The sequence below is a fragment of the Olea europaea genome, unplaced genomic scaffold, assembly GCF_002742605.1.
Source record: "Olea europaea var. sylvestris unplaced genomic scaffold, O_europaea_v1 scaffold797, whole genome shotgun sequence".
NCBI classification, from domain to species: domain Eukaryota; kingdom Viridiplantae; phylum Streptophyta; class Magnoliopsida; order Lamiales; family Oleaceae; genus Olea; species Olea europaea.
This window is the reverse complement of record NW_019266402.1, coordinates 86919-99861: the sequence shown is the minus strand read 5'-3', so window position 1 is coordinate 99861 and position 12943 is coordinate 86919. Positions and strand designations below refer to the sequence as shown.

The 12943-nt window shown below is 29.4% G+C and overlaps 1 protein-coding gene across 2 annotated transcripts; it reads left to right on the top strand.

The window, feature by feature from the left end:
• Positions 1 to 8502: 8502 nt before the first annotated feature.
• On the top strand, positions 8503 to 10190 carry LOC111391499 (C2 domain-containing protein At1g53590-like). Of its 2 annotated transcripts, none has more exons than XR_002702121.1 (4): positions 8503 to 8831; positions 8926 to 9000; positions 9727 to 9839; positions 9929 to 10190. XR_002702121.1 is itself a non-coding variant. In XM_023016732.1 (4 exons), exons 1-4 carry the CDS (start codon positions 8703 to 8705, stop codon positions 10121 to 10123), a joined length of 495 nt encoding a protein of 164 aa, XP_022872500.1. In that variant the 5' UTR covers positions 8503 to 8702; the 3' UTR covers positions 10124 to 10190. The 2 variants fall into 2 exon arrangements, 1 of the variants encoding a protein (XP_022872500.1); XM_023016732.1 differs by having other exon boundaries at positions 9727 to 9822.
• Positions 10191 to 12943: the final 2753 nt, after the last annotated feature.

Below are 12943 nucleotides of genomic sequence, written 5' to 3'. Positions count from 1 at the left end.
TTAAAAGGCCACAACCTTGTGAGATACAAACACACAGATGTACACATACATGACCACAAGGCAATTAATTCCATACCCCCAGAATTCTCATTGACCATGCAAACAAAAAAAAAAAAAAAAAAAATTGTGGGATACCATCCTGACATGTCTTGGCTAGGATTTTCAGGTATATATAGAAAACACACAGCTCTTCCCAAGAAAAAGGAATAGGGTACAGAACTTGAAAGACGAAGTTGTTCCAGTATGCATACTAGAAATCGTAAATTACCACGATAATTTTCAGCACATCTATAAAATAGTAAACAATATATAGCTTCAATAAGAAAAAATAAGTTTAATAAAAAATCACACCCAATATTCAACAAAAAAATAGTAGTCTTTCATAAATTATCATCAATTGAAAAGTTCTCATACACGATCTTTTCACAGTAGAGAAATGTGAGATAGAAAGAAGAAGAAAATCTTGTTCAAGATGGGGGGGAGAGTGAGAGTGAGAGTGAGAGAGAGAGAGAGAGAGAGGGCAGCAAATATGGAGAGATGTGAGAAATGTTGTGAAACTTTTAGGTTTGAGTTAAAATTGTTACTGATTCTTTGTACTTATATTTTTACCTTGAAATCCTTCAAAATCTATCTACTTAACGAAATCTTTTAAAATCAACTAGTTATTGAGGACATTTAAATTTCAAAACTATCTATTAAAATCTATGTTGAGGACACCTAAATTTATAAATATTTTTAAAAATCTATATTGGGGACACCTATATTTTAATGAATTATATTTAAATTTGAATTGAGGATACTTCAATTTATATGAAGTTTTAAAATCCACTAAACTCTAGATTGAGGACACCCCCCTAAAATATTGCCGGCTTGATTTTCACATTTTAAAGGGTAATTCTTTTTTTTTTTTTTTTTTTTTTTGGGTTTAGGGTTTTTTTGAAAAAAATATTTGTTTGACCTGCCGATGTGGGTAGGTGGGTAACATAATTTTTGCCCACCGTGAACAGGGAATAAATTTTAGCATAATGAAATGACATGCTGCAAAATTCCAATGCCGTTACTTTGAATTTTCTCCGTTTTGGGTTTTCATTTGCGGCCGTTGTATTTCAAATTTTAAAAGGTAGTTTTTTTTTTTTTTTTTTTTCTGTCTGAGTCGAGTGTGTTTTGCTGCATAATTTTTACACAACATTAAATAGACATGACAATGTTTAAAATATTTTCAAAATCACTCAATTAATCTTATTAATAATGTGTATGTATCCGTGGACATTTCAAGATTTGCATCATCAACATCAACACCAATTATTATATTTGTTCGAAATCTATAAATTATAAGGGTGGTTATATAACTTATATTACAACCACGATTTTTATTTGACCCTCCACATTTTTAGATATTAATTATATTTACAGACATGAGTCCAAGTAAAATGACATGAATAATCATACTTATAAATATTACTTTTTTGACATAAAACATATTTGATTTGTTCCTACTTATTTGTATTTATCTTTTATCTTTCTTTTTTTCCCCATCTTATTGCTTAAACGGGTGAGTTTTTACTTTGAAACTTTATATAGTAAATCGATTCTTCCCTCTCCCATAATATAAAAGAATTATGATTTTGTTACTTGTACATAAAATAGTACTTAAGCGATTATCGAAAATGATGTGAAGGAAAAAAAAAGTTGAATCTGTTTTAAACGGGCAAATAGTATTATGTAAATCATTATATAAACATTAATGTATATGTAGCAAGGTTCAAAGAATTAATTAGATAAGTTACGCATTTTATGTTCCCTGTTTTTCTTTTTTCTTTTTTTCTTTTTTTAATACTTAATTTGTCTTTTTGCCTGGTTTCGTTGGCTTACGTTGTGAGATTTATTAATTTATTTATTTCAATTATACAAAAAACAATAGTCAGACAATAAAGTTCCTTTAAAACGAAGTCAACAAAATTTAGCATTTAATATAGTTTTGTTTTTGGTTAATTATTTCTCAACTTACTTTTGACTGATGTAATATAATCGGTTTCTAAATTAGCCCTTGTTTGATTTCATTATTCTCAAAATACATTTTTTCTCTATTCTTTTCAACTACATATTTTTTAATAAAATAATATTACACGCAAATTCAAAATTTTCCTTATTTTTTAACAAGGCATTTTTTATAAATATATTATTTCAAAATGCATTCTTAGTCAAAAATGGAATTCTCACGGTCGTTTAATTTTTTTGACACGTTAGCAAGTCAAAAAGATAAATCGTTAGAATTTTGTGGCATGGAATGTATTTCAGCTTTCATCAACATTCAATATTTCAAACTTTGCAGCAAAAGATGCAGATGTCCATTGAATATTGCGAAGACTGCATTTCTGAGAAATCTCTCAAACCTAGAATTTGATGCCAAAACAAGAGAAGAAGAAGAATGGGAGAAAATATACAGAGTTGATTAGAATTGACTAATGACCCAAAAAAGGAAAATAAATAAAGACTCTGACTGTCAAGAAAAATGGATAAAATTGTATCAAGTATGCGTTGGGAGATTGCATGGGAATTAATGAGATGATTCCTGCACTTGTACGTGGATATGTATTGCCTTACCTTATACTTCACATAAAAAAAAAAAAAAAAAAAAAAGGTAGTATTCGTCATTCGTCAAGGTACAAGTTCTTTTCTACGTGGTAATGTACCGAAATCCCGAAGAGACAAAGACATTTGCAACTTGGAGAATATAGGAATTTTATCTTGCTGAGAATCTTAGAAAAAAACCAAAAAAAGAAAGAAAAACACAATGCCCCATACCTGGGACAAGAATTAAGATTCCAAAATTTCTAAGGGTCTGCTCTCTTCGTGTTTCCGTTTTTTGTTTTGAATTCATTTTTAATTTTTTGTTTTGAGAGACTATTTTCGAATTATAGAAAACGTGTTTGGTTATACGATTTCTCAAAACATAAAACTAGAAAATGCGTTTGGTTTAAAATTTTTAGAAATTGTTTTATGACATTTATTCAATTAATTTGATTATTTTGTAAAACATAATAATTTTATGCTACTATATTACTAAATAATATTTATTCTAAACTTGTTGAATTTATTATTTTTTCTTGCTACAAAAATAAATTAATAAATAATAAATTTATAGACCAAAAATAGGAATCGTTGTAAAGAAAATAGCTAGTTCGTCTTTCATCCTCCTGGATGTATTTTGCTATCACAGTAAAAAAGGAAATAATAGTTCTTCCAAATTTTGATAAAAAAAAAAACAATAATGTAAATTGAAAAATGTTTTGCGGGTTTTAAAATTATTGTACTACACTAAATTGTATCAGATTACAACATTTTTTATTTTAAAAGTGCTTCTGAGCATTCCTTGGATAACAAAAAATAAAAAAAAATAAAAAAGAAAAATTGGTGTGTTTTGATTGTTTTCCGCGTTTTGAGTTTTTTAATTGAAAACACTCAAAACGATTTTTCGGAAACGACAGACCAAATACATTTTGGACATTTTCGAAAACTGAAAAAAAAAGGCTGGAAAACGGCAAACCAATCGCCCCTAAATTTGTGAATAAATAATTATTATATCATTCTGAAAGATTTCAAAATCTCTAAATTTGCGAGTATATACTATCATATCATTCTGAAAGAAAATCACATTTCACTGTAAATGATTTTTAATCAAAATTAAGATTTCAAAATCTCTAAATTTTTGAATAAATTTTATTATATAACCATTCTGAAAGTAATAAGTCACATTTATAGTACATAATTGTATCAAATGGTGACAACAGAAAGCAATGAAACAGAAGAATGCACTTGCAACCCAATAATTAGCTTCTATTAAGTTTTTTTTTTTTTTTTTTTTTTTTTTTTTTTTTTTTTTTTTTTTTTTTTTTTTTAGTTTTTTTTTTTTTTTTTTTTTTTTTTTTTTTTTTTATCTTCAATGAAAATAATAAAAAAAAAAAAAGAGGAGAGAGAGAAGAAAAATCCTTCTTAAGCAAGGACACTACTTCCGTGTTTTTCTACAATCAAATTTCTGTTCTTACAAAGGGCTCTCTCTTTACGTCAACATTCAAAAATAAAATGTTTAGCCCTCTTTTATTTAGACAAAAATCAATTTTTTAATAAATTTTGATAAAAAGTTGATCATGGAATGTGTGGTTGAATAGTTGCAGGACATATTAAATATACGGTTAAAAGTATTAATGACTTTAATTTAGATTTTAATCAGCCATTTTAGTTGAATTAGAAAGGGCTTAACATGATATGGTAGTAGAAAATTAGTTCAGCACTCCCAAGAAAATGAATATGAAACACACGGAAACATCAATGAAAATTACAAAGTTCGGCTCTAACAATTCCTCGCAAAAATAAAAATAAATTTAGTGATGTATTATGGAAAAAAACTGTCTCAAAGGTTCTTCATAAAATTTATCACTATCAATACAAATAAATTTAGAGAGAAGGGTTTGAAAATGCCTCCCAAAATTTTCCTTAAAAAAAGAGTTAAAATATAAAGTTAGTGACGTATTTAATTTTTATCTAAAAATTAGGATATCAGTTACCGTGAATTTGCAACCATAAAAAATGAATATATTTGGATCATATTGTCTGCATAAAAGATTATTGAGATGATTCGATGAAGTTCCTTTAAAGCAAAGTCGATAAAATTTAGCGTTAGCATAATTTTATTATTATCAACTTAGTAAAAAATATATTATCCTATGGATTCTAAACTAAACTATGACACATTAATAAGTCACAAGATAACATCATTTGAATTTAGGAAGGAATGTGATTCTTGAACATTAAATATTCCAAACTTCTGCACCAAAATTTATACTTTTTCGTCGAATATTACAAAGTACATTAGGGCGAAATTTCTATATTAAAATTTGATGCAGAAATAGATAGGAGTGGCAGAAAATATATTAAGTTGCCTGAGAAATTTCCATAGAACAAGATTCTAAAGGACCGATGACCAAAAAAAGAGAAATAAATAAAGGCTCCTGTTAAAGTTTCAAGAAAATGGATAAGCATAAGCTCGTTGAATGAAAAGTTTGACATTGATACTCCCAAAATAATAATAATAAATTAATTAATCAATTGACACTAGAAAAAAAATAATGAAAAGTGTGACGATTGTCATGGAAATTTCTGTTGCGCCCTAAATTCCGTGGATGAGTACTTTAGCAATATAATATATTATCATTGTTTACCCTACATTTAGAGGCTGTTTGGGAGTGATTTTGAAAATTGATTTTTTGACCGTTAGGAGAAAAGTGGGATCCACCTGTGAAAGAAGAAGTCAAATATGACGGCTGGAATAGTGAAATAACGGTCAAAAAATCAATTTTTTGGATGAAAAAATCGGGCCCAAACAGGCCCTTAGTCATTACTAACTACAATAACATTGGTCGTAGGTTGTTCATTTTGACAGTGACGCTTTACTACTGCACTTTCAGCAAAAATATTTGTTGCAATTACTAACTTTAATGCAAAATTACCAACCACTAAGTATTTTTCTAGGACGTTTCATCGTTAAATCCTAACAATTTTTCTACAAGATTTAGGGGTCGTTTGGGCCCGATTTTTTCACCCAAAAAATTGATTTTTTGACCGTTATTTCACTATTTCAGCCGTCATATTTGACTTCTTCTCTCACAGATGGACCCCACTTTTCTCCTAACGATCAAAAAATCAATTTTCAAAATCACTCCCAAACAGGCTCTTATTGTTGCCAATATTTTTTTACTATTTCAGTTCCTAATCTTTCGTTGCAAGTTTCCAATGTGAATAAATCCATTGGCAAGCTACACTAGTTTGAAAAGAAAAAAAAAAGCTACCATTTCATATATTTATAGAAATGTTACTAATTTCATTTTTCTTGTTAATTTAAAACAGAGAGATTTACAAAATATACTATGGGGACTTTACATACCATATTTTACAAATTTTAACCTTGTACATTTTGCATAATGATTACATCAAAATATCCTTTGCTGAAGAATTGACAAATATATATAACAATATAAATAGATAAATAGACAAAGATATTCTTAACTAAAATATTTAATCACGTCCTATATATTACATTATATAACATTTTGCAAACTGCATTTGTAATTATCAATTTTTCATAAAAAAAAATATATAAAAAATCTTTAAATGATGTTTTCTTTTGTTAGCATGTATGTTTATAAACGTGTTAAACAATAAATATATAAAATTAGGTGGTGAATAGGTGCATAGCACTTGTGGATATTTGAAAATATCTAGATAAAAAAATGACTTCAGTATTTATAGACAATTTACAAAAATAAGCCAAACACAGGCTTAGATTTAAAAAATAACAACTATCTTCTTTTTCTGAACTCTAACCTCAAATTAATAAAAAATTTAAAATATACTTCATTTTACTCTTTCAGCATTGTAAAATTACATAAAAATTCTAAAATATTATATTTTAATTAACAAAATTTGTTCAATAGATAAAACTAAAAACAATGAATTCAAACAATTTTTTTATATTGAATGCTATTTTGAAGCTCAAAATACCTTTCTTATTCAATTTAAGTTTGGATAATTTTGCAACTTAAAATTTGGTAAGAATGTATGCATAGTTTTGTTGGTATCTGTTGCAAACGAGTTTTACTTTTCTTGGAGAAAAAAGAGAATAATATATAAAAATAACTAATATTTTATGATTTTGTGTGATAATAAAAATGAAAAAAAAAAAATGGGTGTATAACCCATTTAGAGGACTCTAGTAAATATTAATTTCATCCACCATTCTTATATATCTATCCACTATAAATATATCAATATTATATCCAAGATTATCCTTATTAATTTCATTCATATGAATACTAGGAATCCATACCACTTTTAATTTGACAATTTATCAAACCCTTCATCTTCTCCAATCTTCATGCTCGCTGCTCTAGGTTTGAATGTTGCTACACTAAATGTTTTGGCACTAGTGGGTTATCAACTATTCCAAGTACTTGAAGAACAGGCTTGCTTCATTCAAAAATCAGAATTGAATGACTATAGAATGAAGCTTATTGTGATGGAAAAAATAGTTTGGTTTGGGCTTATTTTTCTGATATATTTGGAATGATAAATTATTTAACAGAGGAGTTGTAAAGATACAACATTTGAGCTGGTGTTTTGGCAATGCATAGAATAAGGAGGATGCCCTTATTTCCACATAATTCACCAATATCAAATCCCTAGGATGCCCTTTTTTCCACATAATTAACCAAAATCAAATCCCTCTTTTGTGTACATTTTGTAATCTTTTTAGATGCAATACATTACACAATGTTAGAATCAACTGCACATTTTCACGTGATTTGTATAAAACTCATTATTTCGAGTCTAGAATGAAGCAGGTCAAAAAAAAAAAATAAATAAATAAAAAATTATTGATAAGCGACCACAAAAAAAAAAAAAAAAAAAATCATAATCCCAATATATAACTTACGATTTTTGAATTGTTAAATTTAACAAGCTCATATTAATTTTCAATTTTGCAAATTATTGTTCATTCATTCAGTTTAATTTTGTAAATCTTTTTGAATAAAGATAGCAATGTCCTCCATAAAATATTGTGAAAGATTATCTATTTAATAAAAGCAATTGTAATTTTTTTATGAAGATTTTGACATTTGGTAGTTGAGCATTAATGAGCACACTTAATGCTATGAAAAATGGATTGCAATTACAGTTACATCCATTAAAGCATGCTCCCGTTAGTTGCTAACCATAAATATCTATAGTTCAATTGTCGAAATAGTTGTGAAGATCGACAGTTAAAATGTCGAGCTCGACAAATAGCAAGTGTCAGGAAAGACATTTAAAATTTTAAACTATCAGTCTCACTGGTTTGCTAATGTTTGGTATAATTTATTCATATCTGCCACTTGCATGTTATTAAAGTTCGATATATTAATTGTACAAAATGCTTATCATTGGTATATCAAATTTTTAGGTATAAATAATAATATGAGTGTACATTGTCCACTAGGTAGATCACATATGCGATGTAAGTTATTCAAATCTGAGTCTAGTATAAGAATCAGGAAAATCCACTCGATGTGGATGAGTTGGCCATTACCAGGCAACATGTTCAAACCCCCATTTCAACACAAGGCATGTAAAGTGGAATGACGTTCAAGGGTTGAAGTTATATTTTATACATTACAATGATGACGTTCTTCATTTTATATTATATTATTATTTTGTTATTATTGTTGCAACTTTTATTTGTGTACAAATATTGTTCCACTTCTTCCTAAACGTAAGACCTCATTAACTGTCGATGGTTCAACTGTCCATCCTTATAGATAATCTCTATAATTCTCAACAGTTCGTTGTTAAGTAGTAAATTAGACAAAATATCCGAGTATAACGATGATTGGACACACAATTAAAGAACACATCAACAAATCTTTCGCAAAGAAGTTTTAAGCCAAATCAACTCAATTCACCAAAAAATATGACTTGCAAATGCTAATTTGGCAATCGAAACACCCTTCAAGTAGCAAAACAATGCACACAAAAACATTGAAATTTTTTTCAACAATGTTGTACATGTAATCCCCGTTTGGCCACACTATTTTGCCCATTTTTTCATTTTCAGAATTGATTGTCCCTAAGCCTGCATATCTTGTGAAGTGTTGAATAAATTCCGGAAGATGGGTAGTATATTGGAGGTAACAATAATCCATCATGTGTGCATGGTGCTGATTTTCTTTTGGTTACTTAATTCTTTCAAGTGTTGCCACCCAGTTGCCTACTTTCTTTCCCTCATCTATCTCTATCTGGTGAGTAGTCTTACGATCTTGCTTTTTTTGGATAAGTAATGTAATTTTCTGGACTTTTGTAAAGATTCGGGTTGTTTTTTTGTTGGATTTGCAGGTCCATGAATTGTATGAGACGAGATGGAGAAGGAAACTGCAGTTTGACGAGATAAGACAATCCAATCGAAGATGGGTACACAGTTTTTTGCTGGGTTTTCTCAGTTCATTGCTTGTCTTTTTTCTTCAAGTGTTCGTGTGACCTCTCTATTTTTTATCCCCTTTTTTTTTGTGTGTGTGGGGGTGGGAGGTTGGTTTGTTGAATAGATAAAAAGTGAATAAAGGAAAGAAGAAAGGGAACAGAAAAAGAGTCGTGGAATTGATTTTTTTCTGATTCCATAGTTTTGTCTATGCATACTCTTTATCAGTGGTGTGGCATTGCTGAACAATATATATATATTTAATTTCATTTTTTCCCCATGGGAATTTAATGCCATTTTAGTAGATCCATGTAATTTGTATTTCGTATTTATATGTTAGGTACTCTCGGATTCGGAAACTATGAGATGGTTGAACCGTGCTATTGAAAAGATCTGTCTTGTCGCATGGAAAAAATAGTTTCTCAGAAAATTATTCTCCCAATTCTTCCATGGTTCTTGCAAAATATAAACCTTGGACTGGGATATGATTTACTGTTTATTTTAATTTATTACTGAATTCTGCAAAATTTCAATGATGTATTAAACTTACATTTTCTGTTTTATGTTGTATTTTTGAAACTTAAGTGTTCTGATTCTCATTCTGATTAGTGGTCTGTTGGATGGTTAATGGTTACAAGTGTGGCTCTGGTAATTGTCTAATATTGGGACACCACTGTGGTTCTGAGTTCAATTAATGAGAATCATATTTTGCATGTGTGCAGAAGGATACTGCGGTTCAGCGTTTGTACTTGGGAAGATCCCTGCCTATATTCACTGAAATGAGGGTGCTTCCAAAATCCCATGGTGATGATCACTTGGTATGCTAGGGTCACTGGTAACTAGGATCTGAATGTACCTGCAGTGGTTTTTGAGCGATATATGCATAAATTTGCAACAACAATTTTAATATATAGCTAACTGCAGGTATTGGAATTGGGAACGAATTTTCGTACTGCAGATGATATGGGTGCAATTATTGCAGTGAAACTGAGGAAAAGATTGGGATTAGGAATGCGAGCAAAGTTGCATTTGTTAGGCATGCATGTTGAAGGAAATGTAAGTAAAAAGTTATATCATGTAGTAAATAATACTTCAGTAAGTGCATCAAGCTCTACTTAGTATATCCGTCCAATTATAAAGTCCTTTAAAATCTTGCTTGTGGATGAAGACTTAATTGGCCTATTAATATAATACAAGGTATATGTACACAGAATATTTGGATCGATTAAGCACACAAAATAGCTTAATAATTTACAAATTTCCCTCATTTTCTTGAGGTAATTGATAAATTAAAAGGAAATCATAATACCACTCAGCTTGCCACTTGCAAAAGAGCCCTTTAAAGAATCAAATGGCCCGTTAGATTCTGGTATTCTTCTGTAGTCCTTAAGAGCATGAATAAGGAGGTGATACTTGATAGAGTGGTCCTCTAATACTTTAAATACGAATATTATATATGATTTTTGAAAGAAAAGTCAGAATTTACAGTATATAGTTGTATACAAAAGTGACAACAGAAGGCGGTAATGGAGAAGAATGCAAGTGAAACCCATTAAACTTAGCCTCTATCTATATACAAAAATGTAAATCTACCTTACAAAAGGACACTCGTTCATTCTAGCCGATAGCAAATGGCCTTGACATCAACTTTCTATGAAAATGATTAATAATTTAAACTTTCAAATGAGACGGTTCAACAAGTCTAAGTGTGAAATGGACCAAAAAAAGTGAGCGGCCTTTTCCTTTTTGACACGAGGAAAGATAATTAGTGTAAAGCATTTTGGTGGCGAAAACTGTATGATGAAGGAACTGTTGCTAGATAATGTCTTAGTAGCTAGCCATGTTACAGGCTTATTGAGGCTAATTAGACAGACCATTGGATTAGCCATATTCCAGCCAGGCTTTTTTTTTTGTCTCATAAGATGCTCTTAAGTCATTAATAGAAAGGATAGATACACAATTCTAGAAATACGGCAGTTTTTAATTTCCTTTTTAATAGTAGCAAATTTCCTTATATTGATCATTAAGCATGACAGAAACAAATAAAAATCATTACTATTGCGTAATATTATACTCTAGCCTGTAATTTAAGGTTACTCATCTTAACAAAGTTAACCTTTTAAATAGAACCCTAAGTCTTCTTATGGTATCAGAGCTTACAATTTTCAAACGATTCATTTGATTCTTCTAAAAATTCAAGCGAGACATTGAGTTCCAAGATTGGTGTTCTCAAATTTCATAACAAATTTGCTTATATTCATTAACAAGTATAGGCAAAACAAGAGGAAAAACTGCAAGATTGCTTTATGATTTATTAGGCCTTGTAGCAATTTTGTTTTCAACCTACTATTGTGACACGGCTATGCCTAACATTTCAATATTACTTTTAAGATAACATAATTATATTTCCTTCTTGATATCAAACTTCACCAAGTTAGGGTGACCATAGAAATTCAGTCAAATCACATTATGGGTCTTAATTCCAATGTATGCCTAGCAAATTGGTTTCTTGATATCACAGTTCAGTTTCTCTTTTATTACAAGAACTAGGGAAGCACAAAAATCTGCAGCAACCCATCATTCTGTTTTAATCTCAGCCGTGTAGGTAGCTATTTTACTTAGACATCAATACCAATATTAGTGGACAAATTTTTCCTAATCCGGCATTTCTTCTTCTTCTTCTTTTTTTCCGTTTTAATCGCAGCTACGACTTGCAAGTGAAGTATCTTGTGAGGAGAAGTAGTTGGGATCAGAATTCTAAAGAATGGTCAATACGTAATTTTCACATGTTAGCCAAAATCACTCAACACATAATTCATGATCATAATCAACGCATATCCAACTACATCTCTATCCATACAATTACTCTCAAACTATTCTCGAATATACATTAAGTGATTGAAGTATTTCATCATAGGATCTAGGATTATTTACAACCTAGTTTTACCACCTCTAAAATCCATCATGTTATACAATAATATTCAAACATCAGACCATTATGCTCAAGAATAGAGTTTCGTATGGATAAGAAATATATAAAAATAAGTATAAAATAGCACCATTTGGTCACACGTAACATATTAAATTAGCTTAATTTCTAACATAAAATCATCATTACTAATAAGGCTACCCCCATTAATTAGTAACATAAAAACAAATATGTATAAATAATTTTGGATTTTTTTTTTTCAAAATCTTCAATTTTTTTCTTGCAATTTTTCTTGGTTTTTTTGAATTTTCTAAATGTTTAAAAACAATAAACAACAAAAACAAATAAAAAGTTTACTCGCTAGCCTTTATAATGCCTCTTCTTTGGCACTTGTCCCTTAATCCTCTTTTAATCTCGTTTATTTGATCTTCAAATTATTTCAATTATACCTAAAAGAAATAAGAAATATAATTATCGACATAAGGGTCCATTGCACAAAGGAGAGCATGAAAGAATGTGGGAGATTAGAAGCCCGATAGATGCGATTTCCATAATTCTTCCAAGAGTAAATCATGTTTGCTAACGATCGATGCGAGATAATCCCACGATCAAGTCAACCTCATTAATTTCCAATTTTTAGAAAAATACTCCTATGAACAAGTCACACTTGATTAAAAAATATTAACACTAAATCCTATATGATGCCACAGTACCAACATATCAACAAACAATGTTGTTTGTTACTCCAAATTAGCAAAAAAACATTATTAAAAAACAAGAATAAGTTTACCATACGATTTAAGCTCAAAAGTGACCAAAATTAAAGGGACGTTATTTTTCAGAATCTGAATGTATTAAATCTCCAATCCCTAACTCCCTAATTTTTCTGACCGACATAATAAGTAACGTCATGCGGTGATGTATTGGCATTTAATGTCGCCATATGGGACTTATAATTAATATTTTTAATCGATCGATCTAATGTATTTAAAGAAGTTTGTCACAAAATA

Coding starts and splice junctions, on each gene's coding strand:
- LOC111391499 (XM_023016732.1), top strand. CDS start 8,703: ATGGGTAGTATATTGGAGGTAACAATAATCCATCATGTGTGCATGGTG. Junction 8,832..8,925: donor CCCTCATCTATCTCTATCTG/GTGAGTAGTCTT, acceptor TTGGATTTGCAG/GTCCATGAATTGTATGAGAC. Junction 9,823..9,928: donor CCCATGGTGATGATCACTTG/GTATGCTAGGGT, acceptor AGCTAACTGCAG/GTATTGGAATTGGGAACGAA.